Genomic DNA, 26,433 nt, shown 5'->3' on the forward strand with positions numbered 1-26,433 from the left:
TATAGAATAATAAAACTGGCTATGTGTTCGGCCGATCTTACAACACATCTTTCTACTTTAAAGAAGCACGATATCTAAACTACCTCAGACAAAGTAGAACCCCTGTAATCCTTCCAAAGAGCTGACATTCGTATCCATTGATAATTGATGCTGGCATTTTATCATTACTATCAGGACAGCCCAACTAGGTTACAACCTACCTCCTTCAGATTAGAGATAAGGCCCTCTCTCTCCCTTCTTCAGTGGAGGAGTATAACCATCCACTTCCATATCTCAGTCTATCCCTCTTATAAATGTGAAGGTGGCTACTCTTTATCTGAAACCAGGAGCCCTACCTTTCCTCCGTCCTTCTTTCCTTTTAGTCTATTAGCTTCATATTTTTGAGTTAATGTATTTTATTTTTCTATAGTCACTTGTGCTAACATGTTACATAATTTTGGGGTCTGAGTTAGACTTATCTTTTATTTCACAAATGATTTCTGAGATTGCCAAAGCAAATGCACCCATCTGCATTCAGGAAGAATCTCCCCAATACAGACCCTTGCTTGAAAGATCTGATGTATTTTGTGAGTTCCTGAGAACTTGCAACATTTTGTAATATATTTGTGGAGAAAAGTGAAATCTGAGATATATAAAAAGGAAAGGAGAGAGGGAAAGTATAAATGTAAATTATTTCCTGGAGAGTTTCCGAATGGAGGAGCAGAGCAAAGTTTCAAATTACACGGGAGTAATCTCCTGGCGTTGATTTGATTCATTTGTACATTTAATAGGGCGTCCTGCATTGTGTGAGCCAGTCCCTGGGCGTGGACAAAATGATGTACGTATGAAAAAAATGATGAACAAGTTGCCAACACGGACCAAGTAATTCTAAGGTCAAACGGCCTAAATGCAAATAGAGGTCTAAGTGCAGATAAAATGGAGAGAGATGGGAAGAAACCGGGGAACGTTTCCTATAATCAGTGGCATTTGACCTTAGTCTTCATGTCAAATTCGGACAGAGAGACACGAAAGTGAGGAGAGAGAACAGGAAAGAAAAAGGTTTCACATAAGTGGAAAAACATGGGCCTGGCACAAGTTATATGTGTTTGTTCTTTCTGGTTTGACAAAATTAACCTGGGTTGTGGCTTCTAATAGCATTATTTTTCCGGAGGAGGTCAGGAGGAAATCATCCAGGAAATCTATGATGAGATCATTAAACATTTCAGTGAAAGATACCCTTGCAATTAATTTCATTTGCAACATTCATGCTTATGAATCACTATATTTGTTGGGATGTTGTGAAAAGGTCAAAACTAATTATATATTTGTTATGATGAGCTTAAAATTCTAGCTGTCATTTGCTCTCTTGGTTCCCTTGAGACAAGGTAGACTCAATTCCATCTCTGCATTGGAGATTTGAGTGTCTTTTTTTAAAGCTTTAATGAAAATGTTTCTTTCATCACTATAATTTGGTTTATTATGCTTAATGTCACTAAATTAGTTTTAAATCTTGGCATAGCTTTATTAAAAACGGTCTCATTTTAATTTGCTACTCTAGGTACAGAATTTATCACGAAGACAAGGAAAACCAGCCTGCCTCTTCAGAGATATCCTGGAGGTAACTTAATGACAGACCTGGAAGTACTAAACACATTATGAACACATTTAAAATTCTCTCTTATGTTGGTTACTTGAAATCTATTTTGTCCTGCTTCTTTCCTCTACACAGCCACATTTTAGGAAATGTAACTAGAAAAGATTTCTCTTCATATGCAAGACTAGACCTGCACAAAACTGAGCACTGAGTGTGCATTTGAAGTACTGACTCACCTTTTATCACCTCTTCCCCGCCCCACTAGGCACCTTCTCTAACACTCTCTTACCTTAGATATCGTGGCGTGCTTGTTCTAGTCCTGTACACTTGTGGCACACCCTTTGACATCCTTCATGAGGCAGTGCCTATCCTCTCGTTGCTCTATGTTGGAGCTGTTAACTAATAAATGACGTGAGCAAGTGGGTGGTTACTTGGGTCTCTTTTAGACAGTTTGTTATCCAATGCATTGGCCCCTTGACACTGGGGAGAAGCTGGTTGGCCATGCATTTTGGGATTCATAGACTTTATGTTTCTCTAAAAATCACACTGCTTAGATAACTCCTAGGAATATAGTTCTCAGAACACACATTACTACATTATTCCTTCTTTGAAACAACAATCACAGGGGTTCTTGATTAAGGACACGTATGGTCCTTTCAGGTGAGGTAAAGAGTTAAAGCAGTAATGGCTAAGAGAGAGAAAAGAGATGCTGGTCAAATATACCGGGGGTGCCAAAAAAAAATGTATACAAATGGATACTTTGGTCAACACTGCTCAAGCAGTAGTTCGCCGTAATCAGAAGTGTCTGGACGCTGATGGTAACCTCTTTGAGCACCTCTTGTAATTGCAGAAGTCAAACGTGACTTGTATTCTTCTTTTGTTATCGGTATATACTATTACAATTTTAATACGGTTTTCCTTTCATAAAATGTGTATACATTGTTTTGGCACCCTCTGTATTTTGTCTTCATCTAGTGTCCTTTAACCCATTCCCTCCTTATTTGTCTCTTTCCAGCTTCTTCTAGGCTAAGAATTGCAAGCTCTGAGCCCCTAGATTTATCAGCAACTGTGTGAGGTCAGGGTCAGTAGTGAATGGTATCTCTTCCCTTTTCTTTACACTACAGATAAGGGGGGCTCGGGTTTGAAATTTGAAAGGAAAATAAATCTTCTCTGTGAATGTGATCTTTCAGTCAACACCGATCTCCCTCTCTCTTCCTGAATATTTCACCTTTTCCTATTAGCATCCTATTACCTATTCCTATTACCGAAGGAATAAATGTTAGATCTAATTTTCATTAACTTTGCCATTGATTTCTACCTAACTGTGTATGAGTCACTGTTCTTTAGTGAAGGGAGGGAAATCTCAAAGATTAATGGTTGTTCTCAGGAATTTTTCTGGACCAGGCTCCAGATATTCTGTAATTTCTTCTTTTTCTCTCCTCTAAACTCACTTGCTCACTCTGTTATTCATCCTAATACAGAGAGACACACAGAGAAAATATGAATGTGTATGTACACCAAATATGCTTTCAGGATGAAAATATTGAGCGGGAAAAAGGTGATCATGTACTACGTTTAGTAGTTGATACAAAAAGTTCTGTTCTGCAGTTTTGCCTAGTTTGATATATTTTTTTAGCAAAGTTACTCATAGCAAAAATTATATACCTTGAATGAAAATTCAGTTATCAATAAGTGAAGAAGAAAGTGGTTATCTATAAAACAGGTTGACACACGATATAGTTTAGATAATTAAGAGTTGATATACTTCGTTTCCCACAAATTACTATAACAGTATAACAGTATAACAGTATAACAGTATGTGAAAAGATACAGTAATATTTTCTGAAATGAGCAAAAACTATACTGGTACATTAGAAGATGTAAAATTGAATGCCTTTGGTATAATTTTTAGCAAACTGAATAAACTACATTTCCCCTCTAATATATTATCATTCTAGTCCATCTTCAGCTGGTTGGATTCATCATGTTCTACCTGTATGTTTTTGATGCTGGCATCTTAATGCATTTTTAATGAACTACACTCTTCTCTTTGTTGTTAATAAAATTCTGATTGATCCCAAATCTGGGTGTTTATTATAATCACAAAAACTATCTGTCCAATACCTGTTACTGCTATTTTAAAGGTGTTTTATTTTTTCCTTTTCATGTCTGAAAATAGTTTTGCACTTAAACTCTGAAGGGAGTAGATTAAAAGTTTTTTTCGTTATAGAATAATCCTACAGAAACCAATGGGATTTAATTATAAGAAATATTGATCCAATACCTGCTCCTTTCCCATTTTGTTTCCTAATACAGTGAATGATGCCTCAGTACCCCAGTTAAACCTCCCTCTCCTCCCCACCCCCAACCCCAGGCTATATTAGCCTCCCTCTGGGTTACTTACTGAAAAGCCTGCTAAATGACCTCCTTCTTTCTTCCTCTCATTCTTCTTTCCATCAATTCTTTCTCTACTCTCAGCCAGGGTGATTGTTACCTGCTAGCCCCATTGCATTCCCTTTAGCGACTTCAACTCCCTTTTCCCCTGTCATTTAGGCCCTATTTTCTCATATTTCAGTGCCTTTGAACATGCTGCTTACTGCGTCTCCTCCAGGAAGGTTTCCCTGGCTCAGTCCCAGATGAAATACTTCTCCTCCATGTTCCCTCAGCTCTGACTTGCACTGAGGAAATGCTAATCCTACTTCGAGTAATAGAATGTTTTTCTTTTTCATTTTACTATAAAATATAATATGTGAGAGAGACAGGACCATCTCAGCCTTCCTCATCATGGTAAAATGCTAAAATGCTACCCAAAATATGGAGGGCACTTTTACTTTTTGAATGAGTTTTCCCTTTTTAGTATCCTTGTATCTTATACTCACTGACATTCCAAGTACAGTTTAAATTATTTGGAAAATTAGATTTTAAAACACAAAGACGAATGGCTTCACTTTACTGTAATAACTAGGTATTTGGAATAAACTAAAATTATTTTTTTTTAAACTCAGGTAGAAATGAGTTTCTGTCTGTCTTAACAGGTGAGAGGGTTCATCAAAATAGCAAACTTGACAGCTGATGACTTTTGGTGAGCAAACAGTGTGAAGGAAGCAGGTAATGGGGAAAAAACCAACACTGGAAATTGTTCTAGGAAAAAAAACAACCCTGTTGTTTTATTATTATTTAGAAAGCTCACACAGCAGTTTATTGGGATGAAAGAGAAAAGGCAAAATAAGTGAGCATACAAATTCATTTCAAAAGATCAGTGTCATTTTCCAAGTAATATCTATGTGAGTTTTTTAAACTTTTGCATTTCTTATATCTATATACATAATCAGAGTTATGTATATAGATATATGGAAATACATCACACACTTGTAGGAAATCCTTTTCCCAAAAACCTGTGGTGAACATATCCTTTTTCTTCCTGGAAGCTTCCTATTTTCTTCCTGTAAAAGTGTTTTCTTGAATCATGCCACAGTCTCTTTTCTCTGAGTTCGTCTCTGATGACAAGTAAGAATACTTGTGAAGGAAGATTTCCCCTTAGTTCTTGACTTTTTCTTTAACTTTTTCTGATTTTTGAGTGAAATTCCCAGTTCTTCCATAATGGCATTGAAAGAGAGACACTGGAGAACATGAAATAATAGAGCATCAGTTTAACCAAGCTATCTCCATCTTCTGTTGATCTGTCTCTTGCCTAGGTTTTTATAAATACAGGATATTGGTATAAGGCAACTCTGCCACAAAGTAAGTTCCCGGCCAGTTCCCACACCTCCTCCTCCACCCGCTGGCCACCCACCTTTTCTACTGGGGAAACTGAGGCAACACGTTAGGGGGGCAAATTTTGGGGTTTCATTCACAGCCATAATATAAAACTACCCAGGGAAGCTCTCAAAATAGACAACTTACCTTTGCCGAGACACCAAAATAGAGTTAAAATAAGTCATTTCCCCCAGTGAGATGACCCAAACATAGAGAGGTTGATCAAGGCATACGGACACTTCAGGAATGCTATAGAAAATGAACAAACCTTCTCTACACCAAGGCTTTGTTTTTTTCTCCCATGAAACCTTACTTTGTTCCTAAAATAAAATCTAATTCTTGATGACTTTCCTTTCTGATAAAAAAAAAGAAAAAAAAACAATTTTAAATTGTATATTTTCTCCGGAAAACAGAGATCTGGCAGCAGCAATGATGCAGCTGTGGTTGAAATGAAAATAATATGGTACTGAACTGCACAGCAAAGATGATGGCATAATACAAAAAGAAAATGGAATTGTGATTCTAAAATGTTAGACATATGCAGATGGCACATATGTGTGTATGTCGATTACAATTACACTGCAGCTATTCACATGCACAGTATATAAATGGCATAATGAAACATAATTTACTGTCCTTTTTTCCAGGCAAGATAAGATCTTTAAAGTGCTAAATTCCTGTTTGTGAGGATCCCTCTAAAGTGGTATTGTTTTTGATGAGATTACCCTTAAAACATCCTCTAAAGAAACCAAAGTGTTTGGTAAAGTGTATGGAAGTGCAAGCATGACTTTTTTACCATAAACTCACAAAATGAATATCGTTGAAAGTTAAATGACAGCATGCAACTGGATGATTTGGTTGGGAGCGTCTGATAGGAAGAAACTAGTGTCCTGTGTGTGTACAAAGTCAAGTGTGGTCCTTGCATTTCAATGTGCAACATGTATTTTTGAAAATTTACACTCCATTTTGTTCCACGGAAGAGTTGATGTAGTTTAAATAAGTAGCATTTTTCATTTTTCTACTTTTTTTGAAAACCAGACATATATCTTTAGATCCCAGATGTAAGTTATTGGCCTATCAGACATACAGCTCTAAAAACAGTAGTGGTTAGCACGTGACTTCTTGCCTATTTTACACATACGTGTTTATAGGATCTGCATTTTATTTCCATCTTCCTATGGTACTAAAAAATGAAAATTCAGGTCATAAATGTTAATTTTCTTTCAAATGGTAAGTGGTGGCTTTAGTGAATTGAGAGGTGTGTCATGTAACACAAAGAAAAAATTCAGGAATGTTTTCTATGAATTACACTTCAAAAAATGTTACAGCAAGTATGTCACAAATGAAATATAATGATTTTTGTAACACTATGTGATGTGAAGTTTATGTGTTGCCACTAAGATCACAGGGATATTTTATAGTGTCACTGTAGTAGTGCTATGTTGGGGTTTTTGCAAGCTTTACTCAGAAGTTCATTTCAATAGAAGAAGGGTGCTTTGCACATGACATTTCTGGTTTCAGCAAGATCATTAAAATGGAAGGAAGGAAGGAAGGGAGGGAAGGAAAGAGTGCCACGCATTTTACAAACACTTCTACAAATAAACCTCTCAACAAGCTCATAAGGAAGGAGTTATTATGCCCATTATGTAGTAGATGGGGAAATTTGCAATTGGAGACATAAAGTCATTGGCCCAAGAAATATGGTTCTTGAAAGGAAAAGGTTACATTTGAAGTCAGTCCATCTGACTCCCCAAACTTAAGTGCTCTCACTTGAAATCTCCTGCACCTTGATTGATTTTTTCATTAAATCACTATAAAGAACTTTTCTAGAGATTCTTTTCTCTATGAAATACATCTTACTGTTTGATTGGAACTGTCAGACCTTTGATTTTAGACATTTCACTTCATTTTACCTTGAAATAACCAAAGCAACTCTCCACGTGTGGCTCATATAGGAGACACAACCAGGAGAGGGCTTGTTGAAATCTTTCCTATTTTGCAGAGAGAGACAGTCATAGATCTTCTCTGGACAACACGTGACTTAAGTGTTTCTTTGAAAATGACATCCTCCTCCAAATTTTATATTGCCTTAAAATACAACAGCCATCTTTATTCTTTTGATTAAGCCCAAGTATTTATTTCTTGCTGCCAGTGTCAGAGCAAATACAAATATAGTTTTATCAGTGGTCTGGTTTCTCTGTCTTTGGTCACAAACTATGATTTCTTTTTGATTCTCACCTTGTCTCCAGTTGTCAAAAAGAAAATGCCAAGATATTGGGAATGACCTTTATTCTTCCAAGTTTTTCCTTTAGTCACGAGGAAAGATGGATGACCTTTACGGCCCCACCAGCCCTTAGCTCAAGTAAACCACACACTCTCATATCCACAGGAAATGAAATGGTGAAGGTCATTGCTCGGTGCAGAGTGACATAGGAGGGGCTTATATTCATTAATCAACTTGCCTTTTAAAATCTCAGAATTAAAGAGACATACAACATATAAAAATTGAGCTTCTTAGTAAGCATCAAACTTATGGTAGCTTTTCAAAGCTTCTATTTCTACATTTGTTTTTCGTGAACTCCCTCATGTTCACAGAGTCACAGAAAAATTGTGTTTAAGCATGACGATGTAAATTCGTAAATTCGACTTTCATCAGAAAGTATATGACATAATGATTTTCACCTAGCTGCCTTTCTCTAGAGGAAGGGAAATTGGGGATAGGCTACTCCAATAGTATCTCCAAGTGCTTTGTAGATTGGGAATTTCCCTTATAGCTTGCATTTTAGGTCTTCCCACCTTTCTCTGGTGGGTGGGGTTTACCTTTTTAATGGATATTCATATATGATCATGATTTATAGTTGTGAGTTGGCCCCTGGTGTCACAATGCTGGAGTTTAAATTTTAGCTATGCTCCTTAGTAGCTGGGTTATACTGGGCAAGGTTTTTATTTTCTCTTGGACTCAGTTTTCTAATCTGTAAAATGGAAGTGATAGTAAAATCCTTTTCATGGGGCTATTATAAAGATCATTGGATTGATATATTTAAAACACTTAGCCCAATGCCAGATATGTTGTAAGTACTCCCTTTCTTTAAAGTAATATTTTATACATAGCTGAAAATATTTTTAGTTTATGGCACTTGCTGACATTTTTTAAATAGAAGGGTGGAACAGTGAAAAAAGTTGAAACTTCTATCACGTTAGCCATTATGTGCCCTTCTATTCACCAATTTCTATGAATTGTATATATTCGTGTTTTAGTTCAAGTAGGTTCTATACATACTTAAAACAGAATTTTCAATGCCTGTTGTTACTTCTTTTACCCAGCACATACCTTACAAATGACAGACAATTAAGTTCGCGAACTTCCCACTGTGTGCTTACACAATGGGAAGTCCGTGAACTTAATTGTCTGGCATTTTTTTCATATCTTAGTGTTTATATAGTAATAGGCTTTATGACAGCTTGTGTCTTGCTCATGAAGGATAGGTGCTCAACTACAAGGAGCAAGTGAAAACAAACTGCAGTTCCTTGCCATTTAAAAAAAAATACTGTCTCTGTGCTTATGAACCCGTTTACAATGAATCCCTAGGATGATAAGTTTGACAGGAAAATTCACTTATAAATGAATTTATGCTGATAAACTATGTTCCTGCCATTTATTCTGTTCCTGGTACTGTCCAGAAATAAAGTGTGTGTGTGTGTGTGTGTGTGTGTGTGTGTGTGTACACGTGTGTATGCGTGTGTGTTCTCTTATAGAAGAAAGGAAACTGAGAAACTGAAAGTCTGCTAGCGATTGCCTCTGAAACTTCTAAAGTACAACTTTAGCTATTTTGGTTTCCAAAGGAGAAAGACTTTTTGTTTATTTTGCAGAAAGTCATCCTTTTCTCCACTTCTTCAGTGCCTGTGATGTGTCCCTCCCCTTTCCTTCCTTTTCCTGCTTTCAGTTGCTTACCACTGTCTTCCTCTCTGATTTGTTTCTTTTTGTATTTGCTGGCTGCATGACACCTCCTTTAGATTAACCCCAAATATTGGATTTCTTAGTACTACTGTGAACCTGAGCATAAATTATCTTTCCTTACACTCATCCTTGTATTGCAAATATTGCCTAGAAGAGGTGGGAGAAGCTAATCAAGTTCTTCTTGTTTTGTACCTAAAATAAATTCAGGAAAAAAGTAATCTGGGCAGGAGAATGTTTTGTTTTTTTTTTTTTTCTTAAGTTGTCGGAAAAGCTCTGTGTAAGAATTTGATTTAAATTTGAAATATTGAAAAAAACCCGGAGTAAGCTATCTGAGATTGGCTTTCATAATGTTGCAAACTTGGCATCAGATTGATGGATATCAGATTGATTTCTCATGTGTATTTAACATTTTTGTATTCAGTGCTTTCATTCACTGGTATATTTAGGAGAACTACTTTGGATGCATACCTGTAAGGGTTTTTCTGACAAACTAGTGTTTAGAAGCTCTGGTATAGCCATGAATATAATACAAATCTCACATTTTGGATAAGTTTCTCCCTACTTTATTAGGCTTCTTATTTAAAGACACTTGAAGAGTTCTGTGACATTGTCTAATAAATGTCCATGTTACACATGTCAAAGGATTTGGATAATATTTTCATTTTGTAGGTTTGAAATCTTTCATTTTATGTATAGACCTGGTGAAACTTTAAGGCAAGCTATGCTTTGAAGTCTTTTTATAAAGACCATTTTCAGTAAAATATAGGACGTCAAGGAATAGGTTACTGAGAAATAATGGGATTATTATTGCTAGCTATTATTATTTTCTTGGTTTGGTCAAATTACTGCCATAGTTCTGTGGAGGCAGTCTTTCAGAGATTTTTTTTTTTTTTTTTTTTAACAAGAACGCCTAAGCATTCACATTCTGACCATTCTTAAATTCAGAGGAATAATGTAGGAGCAAACTAGAATGTTCAACATGTTTTGGGTGTAGAGTCAGGAAACTTCAAGGAACAAGGACAGAAGAATTCTATTCATGCATTTTCTAAGACTTTGGAAAGTCTGGTCACCTATCTGTACTGGGATTTTATGTCTTCACAGAATAACTGATGATCCAAGAACAGAGGTCAGGCCTCAGTGACCCCCACTAATTATGTGAAGAACGAAGGAGGGAGATTCTTGAAATAGCTATGTGTACACCATCTTAGAGTGAAGTTCTTGTGTTCCCAAACTCAGGATTTGGGTACAATTTACTCTGGTTTTATCAGTTTTCTGAGTTCATTCATAATCCTTGGACCATTTTTCATACAGCCATCCTTGGAATTAAAAAAAAAAAAAAAACGCATCTGAGAGCTTTAGAGTCAGCCACCCTATTAGCTTCCAGAATAGTGGTTATGATGAATTGTGCCTGAGAGCTAATGAGGAAGCTGATTCTCATCTTTTGAGTCTGTGCCAGAAACCTCAGGGAGGAGGAAGTCTAGACACTGAACTAAGATGTCAAAGGGTGGTCATCGCTTATACCCCCCTGTGACCCAGAAGCCATTCCTTGCCTGCCCTTTTTCCTGTACCTTTGATGCTTTAATCTGGCTCTCCATAATTGACTGCTCACTACAGCACTGTCTTCCCTTTGGCTGTAACACGTAGACTCCACTACCTCATTCTTCCTAGCTCCCTTTAATGTCATGTTCTCACCATCTCTATGTCCCTTTACCTCTCTTCTCTATTTTATCTTCGCTCCCACCCCTGGAGCAGAGCCAACATCTTTGCCCTCTGAGGTCCTAGGTTTAAGCTTCTAATTCTTTGCATGAACGCATGCCCTAGAATTCCCTGTTTTCCCACTTGAGCTCCTTCAAACCATAGAGCTATACCTCTGAGGGACAGAGGGTTACTTGATGTCACTGGCTACACAAGGATCATCTTTCTTTGGTTCTTCTTTATTTAATGATTTCATTAGAAAATTTTTTATTCCATTAAAATAAATGAAAGTGTATTGTGAGTGTGTGTTGTGTGTGTGTGTATGTGTATATATATATATATATATATATATATATATATATATATATATATATATATATATAACATTTATTTTTAAGAATTCTTAAAGAAAGTTTTCACCTTGAGGGTGACTGCCCAGGGCTAGCTATATCCCCAACCTCTTGGGGTAAAGGGATGGATACATTCATTCTCCTCTAATTAGGGATAATTTCACAGAAATCTTTGAAAAGTGAGGTTAACACGGAGGCAATGTAACATTTTGGTATTAATCCATGTGCTTTTTCCAATTCTTCTGAAACTCAATCCTTTTTCCCACTTTTAAAGTTGATGCAAGAGCTTTTATATACATTGTCCTTAGGGTAGAGATGACATAGAAAGAAAGAAAGAGTCAAATTTGCAGCTTTGAGTTCTTAAATAGACTTCTGTGGATCTGCAGAAGCTGCTGTAGACTTTGAAGCTAATAATTATGGTAGCCAGGTGTTTGAAAGAAGGAAAAAGAAGGTACTTTGAATTGAAAAAGCTTGCTTTAAAGCCCATAGGACCCAGCATTTAGGATTGGTGGTGGGGGTGAATATAGGACTTTTCTGTCTGCTTTCAAGGGAAAATGTCCAACCAGGTGATGGGAGAGCCTACCTGTTGAAGAATGCTTGAGAAGGGCCCTTGCCTGCACCTTCTGAAATTAAATTCCCATGGGGTGGAATAAGAGAAACATGTGGGAACCTGGGAACACAGAGAAATTGTGCCCACTCTCTGTCCCAGACTCTTGGAGGAAGAGAAGAAGAGAAGTCAGTAGAGAAGAGAAATATCATCAGAGCCCATCATCAGGCCTTCTGGACACTGTCCTTTGAGGCTCCCATGGCCTCTGAATGGTGCTCAAAAACAGCTGAAACTTCCCTTCCCAATAAACGGCACAGAAGGGAGTAGAGGCTGCAAAATGGCCCCCACACCACAGAGCAGAGAGCTGCTTCTGCTTCAGATGGGCCTCACCTATCTGGAGGTGAGCAGCTCTTCTTGCTTAAAAGTGGCAAAAATGTGGTTTTGCCTGCCAATCCAAAGTACCCACAGTGACTTTCTCCTCTCTGGAGTCATCGTCAGAGGCCAATGTGACTTTTTTCTCTATCCTCTGGCTTCTTTCTGGCTCCTCTATATCTCCTGAGTGTCTCCCAGTCCTGTTTGCAAGCTTGGAACCAACACACTTCCTCTGAATATTGGCCTCACATGTGTATGACCAGTGTTCTTAGCTGATTGTCTATGATGATATTATGGGGAATGGCTTTTTCTCACCTCATGGAGAAGCAGGTCTGGTCTTTTCAGCAACTTAGAGGCTGTTAGGGCCATAAAAATAAACTTACAAGAAATTATCTGCGTGCCCCTTCTCAGACAGAAAATGGCCCTGGCCTCAAGGTAAATTGATCCTCATATGATGTTTTAGTTGTCCACAGTGTATGTGTGTACTACATGTAGAGTCCTTGGGGGTACCAACTTATGCCGACAGGTAGTAAGTATACATTTTTCTCAAGCTATAAACTCAAGCTATCACCTTAGCTTAGAGGTCCCCATCTGCTAGTAGATCTTGTCAACTAAGGTAACTCACTTTTGATTTACAACTAAATTTTCTTTCGGCTTATGGCTCAGTTAATGCAGGTATCGCCCCACCTCCCTTCTCCTTCTCTTCTTTCTCAGGGGCATCTGGGCTTAGAAGAGGTTTTAGAGGGTTGGGGTATTGGTGATAGTGGGAGCAGCTGGTCCATGGCTGCCCTCTGTCCTTTTGACTTCCACTGGGGTGTGATATCCTACTAGGCCATGGGTACTGCTGTCTATCTCTGCCATGTCCTCTGAGATGCCTGTGGTCCCATCATGTCTCCACACGAAGTCCACACATAGTCTTTTCCACTCCTATCTCAAGTCTTTCGGTCTAAGGTTCTCTCAGCCCTTCCACAAGGCTCTTGATTGGGAAGGGCCAGGGGTTTCTAGATGCGTGCCCTGGGATGCTGTGGGGTTGAGCAGGACTCTATGACAATGCTTACAGGCTCACTGCCTAGATATTGTTGTTCTACCATTCACGAGAGGGTTGCATGTAAGACTTTTCTACAAGTCTTGCCATCTCCGGGACTACACTCTGTAAGCCTAAGAATAGCATTTTCTGCTCTGGACTCCCTGAACTTTCTGGAAGTTTCTATTTTCCTGTCTCTCCCAGTTGGTATTTGTCTCAGGGACGATCGTGACGTCCTCTTAGGTGTTTGGGTAGCATCTAAGCTCTACTGACTTCCCTCCAATTTTTTCTTTCTTCCCTAGTGGTCAGGGATAGGAAAATGAGGTAGGAAAACACTATAATATGTATTTTCCCAGCGTTGGTCCTTTGGGTTTGGCTCTTGCTAATTAGATAAACTTTCTGAATTGAAACAACTAACATATTCAACAAAACACTTGGATCTTAAGGTTGAAAGCCATGATTTTTAAGATTTTTGTCTATGCTACAAATCTGTAAATTCAACTTAAAACTCAAAAGCTAAGAGTCTGACTCATGTCTAGCTTGGAAGTAGTACATATAAAAACCTTGATGCTTGATGATGGAGAAAAGGTGGGGTTAAAGCAATGGAAAATAGAAGCGCATCATCCTTTTCCTTTGTCTTCCTTTGTCTCTATTTAGCAGAATTACTTATGTTCTTACAGAATAAAGCCTTTCCTGTGCACTCCATCCCTGCTGATCTCCCACTTTCTGAGTTGTGATTGAGAATGAACCAGTTTTATAGCTCCAAATAGCTTCTGAGGTAACGTGCCTTGGTTTTTATTTTTAAAATTTTATTTATCTAGTCTGTAAGCTTATCAAAGTCAAGAATGATTCTATTTCTATTAACTTCACGATCTTTGTAATGATTTACTTATGATTAATTGGATGGGAACCCTTTTATTCTTTGATGTCATAATGGCTGTTTTTTTTTCTATGTCTGGAGCACGCCACTCCACGCTGAAGTACTAGCAAGGAAAGGTAATTCTCTTTACTGAAATAAGGATTTAACATGTCTGAGATAACTACACAATCTTATTAAATACATGTATTTATATATTTTTATAAATTTTGAAAGTGTAGAAAATTCAAAGAAAGTAAAACTATGGAAGCAATGCCAAAAACAAAAAGCTTGGGAATTACATATATATTTATAAAAATATATTTTATATGCTTATAATATATATGTATATACATAAGTACATATATACATATATACATATATATATATACATATATATATATATATATGTAATCCCTAAGCTTTTTTTTTTTTTTCTGCATTGCTTCTATAGTTTTCTTTCAGTTTTCTGCTAGCCTTTAAAGATACCATAGTTGGAAGAGAATTTTAAATGCAACCCTCTCATTCCACAGATGAGAAAAGTGGTAAGAATGAGGGATGTGCAATGATTTGCCCAGACACACAGACATTTAGCACAGGCACCTGAATTCTTGACTTGTGATTACCAAATCACCTTTCCAATGGGTCACAGACGTCTTTCAGCATTTGTCTGGTTTATAAAACAGTGCCAACTTGTACATTGGAAAAGATACTTGTAAGTGGATGTTAATTGTTTCCTGGACTTTTTGTTACTTGATGAATGTTTGGGTTTCCAGGCAAAGGAAAGCCTCTTTGCACACTTAGAGAAATAACCTAATTAAAAGAGACTTATGCAAATAACTTGTTAAATAAGGTGATCAAACTCTAAAAGAAATGAAGCTGAAGGCACTTGGAAACACTGGGTACTGTGCCAAAGGACCCTGAGGAAAGATCAATAGCAACTTAGGGTGGGTGTTTCTTAGCAATTATAGTTGGTAAAGACCATGTGATCAAGGCAACATTCTTTTGTGAACTTAAAAAATCTGAATATTTGAAGTTTGAAACTCTTCTTCAGTTGAAAAATTGTGCAGAAAGAAAGTGCTGTTCAAGCTAAGTTAACAAGTTTTAAATGATAGAAGGAACTACAGTAACTTCATTACATTACTCTGGTCTAGCTCATTATTTTTGTGTGTATCTGGATGTCTACATTGTGACATGGAAACATGTTGTAGAGTTGGGACAATTAGCCCTATTTGGGCTGCCACCTACGAAGCTCAGATTCTGTAGGGTGTGAACGCACACAATATCTTTGCAAATAGAATGTCTTGGAAAATTTAAAGGAGAATCCCATTTTCTGTGAGATCTGTCTCTATGGAGAGGATTTGGAGAGCAAAAATGTTTTTAACATGCTTGTGAATCTGGACATAAAGTTTCATAACTGTGAAAAGCCTAATGAGATGGCTCCTAAAGTTAAAACTGCAGCACCAAGCAGAAATTTTTCATTATCTGTAAAAGTTAATTAATAATGCCATTTGGCTCAGTTAGATATACAAAAAATAGTATAAGAACTAAGAATGCTTTGCTTTCCTTTTGCCTTTCAGGGCTGTTCAGGCCACTTTTAAATTGCTTCCTGGGAAGTAGACCTTTACAGTATAAGGCTCATGGGCTTGGAAACTAATCGAGATTCATTGTTTTGCTGCCTTACCACAGATGGCTCATCTAAAACATAATACTAGTCAAAGGCAGTGTGGTGTTTGCAGATAATTTTCCTTAGATGGGTTTATAATCATATCATGCAAATGATTTGCCTAAGGGCGTAATCTCTACCCACCGTGTATTCCTTGGGGGGTTCCAATTTTCCTGGAAGAACTCTAAAATAATTCAATTCATGATTTTAGTCTAAAACAGAATGACCTTTATTTTTTCTCTTATTGCATTAGCTTATAGACAGGCTTGTTAGGAAACAAATTTGACAATATTACGTGCTACACGGTGTTGATACACTTGTGCATTGTTTTCATACCTCTCTGCTCTCTTCCTCACTCTAAACAATACTTCTCAAAGTATAAGCTACAAGATAACCTGCCAGTGTTAATAAAAACCCACACTTACCACCAAATTTGAAGTCAAAATGCAGTGGATAGTTGTAAAGAGAACTCTTACTTAACAACTACTTTTAAGTATAACAACTATATGTAGGATTGTTGGGGAAAAAAAACAAAAACAACTCATGTAAGAAAAGCTATTTTAAAAAAAACACCCTTTGTATTGGATAATTTTAATGAAAACTCATGTACATGACCTAATTTTGGAGAAAACTGCTTATTCAATCAAATTTTTATAAACATCTGATGTGCGCAATGAGTTTTAAGCATTCACTTTCAGCTTTTGTTAAAAATGCCAGTTCCTGAACTACATTCACTGAAGCGGAATCTCTGGAGGTAGATCCATATTTTACATAATTTTGCCCAGGTGATTTTTGAGGTACACCAAAATCTGAGAACTAGTGACATAAAAATAGAGAGTTTGAATATTTTTTTGATGTTCAAGCTTTTTTTTTTTTCAAATCTAAATTTTACTTAAAATGCGATGGCCCCTGGTGGTGTCACTTAGTGGTCATTTACTTGATGACAAGAATTGGTTATCTGAGAGCATGTATAAAAAGAGAAAGAGGAGAGGTTAAGGAACCTCGGTGTCTGAAATAAATTGAGGTTCCTGAAGGGAGTAGGAGGGCACAGAGAGAGCAGTAAACCATCTACTTGATCATTTTGTGTAGGCCTAGCATTTATAACAAGACATGAAGATTATCAGTTGAATACAGTGAAATGTCTGTCTCCAAGAGGTGCACGGTTTGTTTCTGACTTTTCCCTTCAAAGGATGTATTGCATATTGAATGCTGAATATGTGTTGCTTATCTTGATTAGAATTAGTTGTCCTACCGCGAGAATCAATCAATAAACAGCAAAGGCTTATCTAGTGCCAATTATACATGTAAGAGTCTGCTTTAGATCGCTACAGCACACACTAGAATCAACTGAGTAGCTTAACAAAATTGCTACTGTTCTGCCTCCATTCCAGACTATTTAAGTTAAAATTCCTAGAGATGATGTTCATAACTTCCACTTTAGCTTGTCATGTATTGCCAATTTCATCCTTCTCTTGGGTGCCATGAACTTGCCATTAATTTTTGTTGCTTGTGTGAGGAAAAGTGGTCTTAGAGACAGTTTGAACCTCTAAATTAGAAAACATGTTTTCCAAACTGACTTTGTTTTAAGGTGCATGATAAACTGTACTTGCTGCCCGTGTGCCAGAGAGCAACACTTAATTTCTCTATAAGGACCTAACACCTGTTAACCAATATTTATTAATAAGACTTTATAAATGATTTCATTTTCTATGGCATAATATTATTTCATTCAATTGTCACAGCAAATACTGAGGATGACAAAAAAATGTATACACATTTTAAGAAAGGAAAACTGTATTAAAATTGTAATACTCAATATATACTGATAACAAAAGATGAATATAAGTCATATTTGACTTCTGCAATCATAAGAGGTGCTCAAAGTGGTTACCATCAGCGTCCAGACGCTTCTGATTATGACAAACTACTGCTTGAGCAATGTTGACCAAACTGTCCACTTGTATGCATTTTTTGGCACCCCCTCTATAAATTAATGTATTATCTTCATTTGACAAATGAAGTCCTAGATCTGAGGCTCTGAAAAGTTAAAAAATTACCTCAAATCATAAGTACTATTATTTATTGAGTGTCAATTACATGCCAGGCATGGTATAAAGCATGTTGTATAAGAGACCCATTGTACCAACATTTCTTGGAGTATGATCTGTAAACTATGGTCTGTCAAGATGCTTTGGGGAAAAAAAAGATTCTGTGATCCAATAAAGTCGGGGAATGCTAGATATTTTTTCATCTTGTTGAAAATTCTAAATGCCTCATAGGTAACATATTACATACAATGAGATATTGTTCAATAAAGGGACATTTAGCATATAACTCCATGGGTTAGTGGATCACAAAAATCTTATTTGACTAACACCTGTCAGTGGAACCTAGTTTGAAAAATACTCCTTCGCACAACTTTATGACTTAGACAGTGTATCCCAGTACATATTACATATTAAGAAACCAAGCCTTTGAAACTCAGTCACTTGTCTATACTCACTAAACAGAGGCTGTACTAGAACTTGAACCTAAGGACTGCTGATTTAGAAAATTCTCTTCTGTTTCAAAGTGTAGGACTCCAGGTCTCTGACTCTAATACCTATTTCTGTTAGCAAAGGTGAAATAAAATTGTTGAAAGGATTAAATGTAATGCCATATGTGAGAAAATTTTGAAAGCCATAAAGTAATATATACGTATCAGCATTTGGTAGCATACAGCTTAAAGGAGTACACAAGTATTAATTTTTGGAAGGGATCATTTCTTTATCTGAACCTCTGAATTATGCTTTTAAAGGATAGTGGTTATAGAAACGGAAGTTTTGTCATCGTCAACCCTGATCATCTATATTTCATCAGTCACCCATTTACCATTTTTGATAGCAGTTTTGGTTTGTTAAGTAGTCCTTGGGAATATAAACTTAGGTAATTTCTATTTAGAGGACCAATGAATTATGAAGCTAAAATAATATAATATTTAACACAATATGTGATTCTGTTGAGTATAAAAATATGAACTCTGAACTAGGGCAAACAGTATGTTGCTTTCACTTCAGTAACAACAGTAAGTAAATGTTAGTGTAATTTACAAATATTTTCTTAAAAATACGTTTATTTAAAGAAGAAAACAAGACTGAGAAGCAATCAGGGCAAGAGTCAATTTTCCTGAACATGCTTTAGTGGAGACATATAGAGCTGATGAGAGAGACTTGTGATTCAAAACCTGGGGCCCATTTAAAGATAAGCAAAGAGAAGGCAAAATGTTACACGACTGCACAGATGGCATATTTCTACTTCTGAGCAATATGGTTTTGGGGTGGGGGATCATTTCCTATATCAAAAGGTGATCCCATTAATGAGAACAAAGAACAACTGCTCCCATTTTGGGGGAAGATGAAAGGTCTCTTCAATTCCCCTGCTCACTGTAGAGAGGAAACAAGCCCAAAGGAACAGCAGACATCCTCTAACATAACAAATTAAATATGCAGTTGGCTTCCTATGTCACCAAGCTGAGTTAGAGGGGGAATTATTTACAGCACTTTGAGTGTGGGTGAAAAATAAATCCCCAGAGATCTGTAACTAATGTGCATGGAAATTCTTTCCTCTATTTGCCCTTCTCCCCAATGCACTTGGAATGAATGGATAATGGCAAAGCAGCCAGACAAATGAATGTGAAAGTTCTAGTGCTCAGAAAAGATTGCTCCAAGAACAACCACTCTATCCTGGTGGAGTGGGAAGGGAATGAAATAATATCTTGTAAAAAGATGTTCATCAGTGCAAAGAGAGAGGATAAAGTGAGTGGAAAATAGAAGATGCTGTACACTAGTTCCTAGCTGAGGACCTTGCTTGAGGCTTGCAAGAAATAACATACAGCTTGAACAACAACAAAACACCTCACAGTTCCTTAGAGACTCTGAGCGCACTATTTTTCTGAATCTAATGATAGTTGTTGAGCTGCACAAGTACGCGTTACTGGAGAGTTCGATGTTAATGAGCTCCTCCCCAGGAATGATTCTCGCCCTTGTGTGCCTTCCTGAGTGAGATTCCATGCAGCTCACACTCTTCTGTGGTACCAGAGGTTTGAAGTTTCCATTTCCTTTTCTGGATCACATTTTTTTAAATCTTTAAAATCTAAGACATCTTTGAGTTTTTGTCTAAATAATCCATTTTAAATAGTGAAGTGAATTTGAATGAAAAAGTAACATTGTTCTGGAATCATAATGAAAAGATAGGGCTTCGGGTTGTATGAAAGTGTGTGGATCTACAGAACCTTTCAGATTAGGGAGAAGGAAATAGGGAAAAAAAGGTTCACAAGATGAAAAATAGTTCATAAAGCTGGGATTTTGTTTTCACGTTTTGCACTGTTTAACGTCTGAATCTACTTTTTCATGAGGAAATAGTTGCTTATTTTTAATGCATGGAGACAAAACTAAGACAACTTGATGGTACAGCAGACTCCTCTGTATACACCCATCTTGGAGTCTATATGCCTCAATTATGCCCTGTTTCAACACACAATGTACATCTATTTCCAGTGCGTTGAATTTAACATCTAGAGTACCTGAATTTTCCTATCTTAAAGGGATACAGAATTATGACTATGCTTCATAGGTACAGATAGCACTGACAACACCAAGAAGGAGAAACAATTTCTTCTGGGAACACCTTTTTTTCTTTCTTTCTTTTAACTGATTACACGGTATGAACTGAGGACTGTGTCCGAATCCCTCTCTCCTCTCGAATTAATTTGCCACATTCTAAATCCATAGATAAAGTGGTTCCAGAAGTAGAGTTGGTTAGATGGGTTTGCTTACACTGCAGTCCATAAAAGAAACAAAAAGCCTTGCATGCAAAAGAAATGAGGAAAGAAATATAGAAAAATGAATAAATCAGAAGCAAAAATGAGTGTTTAAATGAAAATTTAAATCAAATGAAGCAGGCAATTATGAGAAGCACATTAAAGCATAACATATACAAGCTTTTATTTGTCAAATTAGTTGCATAAAACAAGACACCTCCAGAGCAGATTGAACGTTAAAACAAAGCAGACCAGTCCATTCTCCCTTTTAATTGGACAGTTTCTCTAACAGGGTCCAGGAAAGGGTGCTTAATGTTCTCACAGTTGCCTTGTGATTTGAGGAAATTTTTCATGATGAAATCAGGTGATAATCATTCAACCCGGATTTGGGAGCTTAAGCAGAACTTCCATGTGAAGAAAGTGGGACCAGTGTGCGATTTTTCAACAGAACTGGCTACATAATTTGTGGGGCTCAGTGCAAAATGACAGTGTAGGACCCCTGTTCAAAAATTATTAAGAATTTCAAGACAGTGACAGCTGAGCATTAAACTATGAAACTATTAATAGTTCATTGTCTTGACATTCTAACAGTATCTTTAAATTCACTGGGTGGCCTAATATACTACAATGCCATGAGTTTTGTATTTTATTTATTCTAGTATGTTTATGAAGTAATTATCTTTAGTCACATTCATCTGATTTAGAACAATGTAAACTGGTATGATTTCCATCAAAAATAAAAATAATAGACAAAAGTGGTTGGCTGTTGAAATCAACCATAATCCTAAATACAATTTTGAAAAAATAAAGTTTCTAATATGTTTTATTGTCATTTTGTGTTATTTATCGTATTCCTGGCAAAAAACAAAAAGGTGAATTATCTTTTACAAAGTATACCTTGATAGAGGTAAGAGCTCAGTTTCAAAATATTATATTTATATCTTTATATAAATTGCTTTATATCAGTACATGGACTCAGCATCTACATTAAGGGATGGTAATATTTCTCTCAAATATCTCTTTATATCTTTTCCAATTTTGGATTTATTTCTTCCCTGCTGTATCTAGGGTTTCTATCTTAAGAGCAAATAACTGGTTCCATAAATTAACTGACTTTGAAATTTCTGTACTGTCATTCCGAATAGCACTAACTGGGCTTAATGTATAAGGTGCTTTGCTTTCTTTTCCTCATTAATAAGTGATGGGGCTGAAGTCTCAGCAGCACCTAACAGGGATTCAATAGCTCTTTGCTCTAACACAGAAATGGCTCTTTTGGGCATCTAGTTCAATATACTGTTACTAAAAAAGTGCAAACATCCTTAAACCAACCAACCAACCAACCAACCAAAATTAAGACAGATAATACTAAAAACTACCCAGGCCTAGAAAGAGATGACTCACCTGTTCAATGTCATTGTTCTTCCGTGATTTGTATATAAATTCTCCGATGGCTACAAATACAGAAAGGACAAGTCCAGCAGCCAGAACAATGAAGATGCCCCCAATATTCTCTACTCCCAGAGCACTGGCCTCTTTGCTGTCTTCCTCGGGACAGCCATTTCCCCGCCACCACTTCTCTTTCATCATATGCAGTTTCCCCTCTTCTTGTAATTGAAGGATAGCAATAGTAATTTTGTCCCGGTAAGGTGAACCTGTAAGTAAGGTCATTTGGATATTGGTCACTAAAAGGTTGAAGAAGATGTGAAGAAAGATTATTGTCTTAAAGCTAACTACTTTATGGCTGTTGGGAAATCCACAAGTTGACTGGCAAAGGGCACAAAAGTTCAATCCTATTTTTGAAGGCTCTAAATAATTGGAAAGGGGATAGCTGACATGTTGAGATGAATTCTTGCCTAGACTGTCTGTTCCTTTGAAACAAGGCAAAGCTGAGTTGGGAATTCTGTGATATACCTCTGCTTCTTGTGAGGTTTTCATGAGGCTTTTCCAACATGAATTAGGAGGTTTCGTTGTTTAGATTCTACTTTTTCTAGGCTTTTGATTGTCTGATATTGTGACAGCCTAACTAGATAATCACTAGTGTCATTTCCTCTTCTTTCAAGGGAGTAGCTAGACATTTCCCAGGCTCCTTTACAATTTAGTGTGGTGATCTGGCCAATTTCTAGGTATTGGGAGCTAAAGTGATGGAAGATTATTTCCAATCCTGTTTCATAAATCCTCACAGCACGATCCTCTACTTTCCCTTCCCCAAATACACAGCAGGAAGAAAAGGATTTCAAATCACTAGGGGTAGTGGAACCACCAATTCCAAGGAGCTTGGGTCCCAGGATGATTGCATGAATCAGAGTCTCTCTTTCAATCTACTTTGGACTGTGACAAGGTCAAGAAATAACCATTTACTGTGTACGCCACTGGAAAATTTCAGATGTTGGTTACAGTAATTAGTCCATACTGACCAATATACCTATTAATATACTATGCAGAGTAGGTTTTAATTAATTCAAAGGTCCTATGAAATTCAGTTGTTTGGAAAATTTGCAAGGCCTTTATTAATATTTTCATAATCTATCTTTTAGTAATGTCATGGAACTTTTAATTATATTTAAGGTTAGAAAGCACCAACATTAGGTTGTGGTCATAGCTTGCCTAGTACTGGAATCCTATGTCAGTCAATGCAAAGGAAGAGATGAAAGACGGGAAGATTCATTTACTCAATATCTCCTTGGAGGCTAATAATTTTGTTCAAATTTCTTCTACTTAGTGGGAATACACCCTGGCTCTTTCTGTTTGCAAACTTTTAAGTTTTGGATAGAAACAGAAAAATGCAAAAAAGAAAAAAAAATTGCAAAGAGAAAAATGTGACATCTTAGAACCAGAAGAAATCTTAGAAATCATATAGTCAAGTGCACTAATTTTAGGATTGAAGAAATTTAGTGAATGAAAGTAATAGTTATTGGCAGAGTCAAGAATTTAACTCAATTCTTTTTACTCTTCTAGTCTTATTTTCACTAATGCTTCTTCTTTCGTCTCCTTTGTGTACCCACTCCCAAACCTCCACATACTTTACGTTCAATGGCAATGTTTAAGATGGGAAACTAGAATGTTAACATTTTGGCTTGTGTCATTTTTTTCCCCTTTCTCCCAAGATTTTCTAAAGTCATAGTCAGGACACAAAATCAAGTCTAAATGAAGAGCAAAATGTTCTGGAATTAGATGGTGACTTTTCAGGTAAGAGTATGGATTTTTGGTGAGAAAATTGTTCTTGAAAGCCAAATGAGAAGATATTGACTGCTTGCTTAAACATCCCCAGAATAATAGTGTCAACATTAGCACAATTAGTATACCCATAGCATGTGAGCAAGTAAGTGAACTAGGAGAGCTCCATTTTAATGTACATAAAAGTGCTTTGAAGAGTGTACAAATAATTTTTACAGTGGTGGCTACACCAGTAATCACACAGTACACATAATGGACACTCAATTAATGCTGACTGACTCTCTCCTGTTTTCATTGCAGACAGATGAGGATCAGTTCTCTGTTTAAAGTTGTCTTTAAGGAAGGTAATTTCTGGCTTCCTGGTAACCTGTTTAAGGCTTCACTGCTCTCATTCTGTTAAAGTTTTATTTTAAATCTCTCGGGAAGCACATTTTTCAGAGCTTCTGTCCTGAGAGTCTTTAGCAAAATCTTCCATTCTGTGTTGTGACTGAGATGACTTTGCCAATCTTTGACCATCGAGAAGAGTTTGGAGCCATGAGGGACTCAGTCAGGGCAGGACTAGACGTGAACAGAGAATGTTTTATGTCTGAATATATTTTAGCTTCAATCTTTGTTGTTGTTGTTTAAGTGGACTGAATGACATTGGAAGTGATTTATTAAAGTTACTTGAAAAAAATATATATGTATCTACACAGATCTTCCTGAATAGTAACTGATCTTTCTTAAAGAGTCAATTCATCATAGAAAGAAATATCTCACAAATTTATCCAACAGCTGTATTCCCAATGGATGTATTCTCTCTGAGCTCTGCCATCTGTTCCAATTATTCCCTCATTGTTTTTGGTTTAAAAGCATGACAGGTTTATAACCATTATGAAAAATTCCTGGAGTGTATTTCTTTTCATCTAGGGAGGAAGAAAGGGAGGGGGATAGAATCTTCAACTTTGGAACTTGTATGTCCGAGTATGGATGAGGTTGGCTGAAAGCAAACTGAATTGGTACATTCAAGTATCTTTATTATCATATTATATAAAATATAGTGATATTCATTAGAGGGTCAGTCTCATTTACATGAAGGCAGAGTAATTTTCAAAGTGCTATATTAATTCAGGAGTGTTGCAGAAAGGAGCCCCTTGTTTCCTCCCCATTCACCCCACAAAAAAATTAGTTTTAGAGTTATAGTCCATTTAATAGAAAAAATACCCTTTAAAAGTCTCATATTAAAGTGAAAATATTCTCAGAAAGAGTGATATACATTGTTGTTTTCTATCATTATTACTAGACAGGAAATTTGGTAGGCAAAGAGAGATGTTGAAAGGCGGTTGAGGTGGGGTTATGAGAGGAAGATGGAATGATAAAAATGCAGTTATAAATTTTATAGTCTATAGTTCGATTGAGAAACTACAGTTGCTCCTCTAAAAATATGCAGAGTATATCACAATCAATTCTAAGGTCTTGATTTTGAAAAGATTCAGGCAAAGACAACCCACTCCTGGTGTTCTTGTCTAACTTATGGCCCATTTAACTAAAAGCAGTAGTAATGGAATTATTAAAAATAACATCTCTCTATCACCCTTATTATCTTAAATGAGGTGACAATGCTTGGTTAAGGAGATAGGACATTGCTTTTCAAGTCAAAAACAGGCATAATATCCTTTTAGTTAGTGTTTAACAATCCCTCTGGTCCCCTGCAGACATGTTGACTTAATTGTAGGAGAGCTTGCCACTTAGAAAAAAAATACACACTTCGCTAACAATTTCATCAGGAAAAGTCATTGAAAATAAAGGGATAAAAATGCAGATAAAGGTTCCCTAGCGTAATCATTCTGTAGTAGATTTTTTTGAAGGCATACATGATAACAGTAATAATAAACTTTCTCCATAGCATATATTTCTAACACCAGGTAGATATCAGGGAGTCAAATTGGTTGTGTAGTATGGTAAAAGATGAAGTGCATTGACCTGTATCTGGTTAATCAAATTAGTATTGATCAAAAGTTTGACCTGAGATACATAGTCTTTTTCTTTAAATGAATTTGTTGTTAAATTAAAATATCAGGACAGTTCACCTAAAATCTGATTTTTTTCCCCATAAAAAGTGGAATATCTAACAACCTTGTACTCAGATTCCCACATATAAAATTTACTGATCTGAAAGACAGCTGCCCTCTTTTGTTGAGTTGTGTGGTCTCTAATTCTCTATAGTTGCTACCATTCTCTGTTACCTCCTCAAGCAAACATGCCTTATTCAATTATGAATGGTCTCTGCTTGGTCTCTGTGGGCATTTCAGTTTGCAATCCCTGTCTAATGTTGAAGATTGAACTGGATAATCCCTTTCAAACAATAATAATAATAACACAGACAAAGCAAACTCAATCTACTGTGGGTCCTTAATTATCTGACTTGTCTATAACTAAGATTTCTGCTTATTGGACTGGAGCCCAGTGGTTTGTATGTGCCCTATTCCTATCCTTTGGAATGCTTATTAGAAAATTACCAATGACTCACTTGAGAAGAGCAGGCTGCCACTGTACTAGATTTTATCCAATACAGTTTTCTGTAGAGAGGGAATTAGTAATTATTCCTTGAATATAAAATATAGTTCTATATATTAGACATGCAAGAAGACCTCGCTGTATAAATCTGTATGACTATAAGGCAAT

The 26,433-nt window shown here is 36.5% G+C and overlaps 1 protein-coding gene across 8 annotated transcripts in view; it reads right to left on the bottom strand.

Annotated features, from left to right (window-relative positions):
• Window positions 1-4,720: 4,720 nt before the first annotated feature.
• The window catches only part of GRIK1 (glutamate ionotropic receptor kainate type subunit 1), a 356,592-nt gene continuing 334,879 nt past the window's right edge, over window positions 4,721-26,433 (bottom strand). For 2 of the 8 annotated variants that reach the window (XM_081071071.1, XM_081071070.1), the window contains 3 exons: window positions 21,997-22,247; window positions 5,598-5,684; window positions 4,721-5,193 (listed from right to left, as the gene is read on the bottom strand). In XM_081071071.1, coding sequence (XP_080927197.1) covers window positions 5,038-5,193; window positions 5,598-5,684; window positions 21,997-22,247 — 494 coding nt within the window. In that variant the 3' untranslated portion in view covers window positions 4,721-5,037. Of the gene's footprint in view, window positions 5,194-5,597; window positions 5,685-19,256; window positions 20,640-20,876; window positions 21,095-21,996; window positions 22,248-26,433 lie in introns of those variants that run through there. The other 6 variants (XM_081071073.1, XM_081071072.1, XM_081071076.1 and 3 more) reach the window with 4 other exon arrangements.

Source organism: Rhinolophus hipposideros (assembly GCF_964194185.1).
Source record: "Rhinolophus hipposideros genome assembly, chromosome: 2".
NCBI classification, from domain to species: domain Eukaryota; kingdom Metazoa; phylum Chordata; class Mammalia; order Chiroptera; family Rhinolophidae; genus Rhinolophus; species Rhinolophus hipposideros.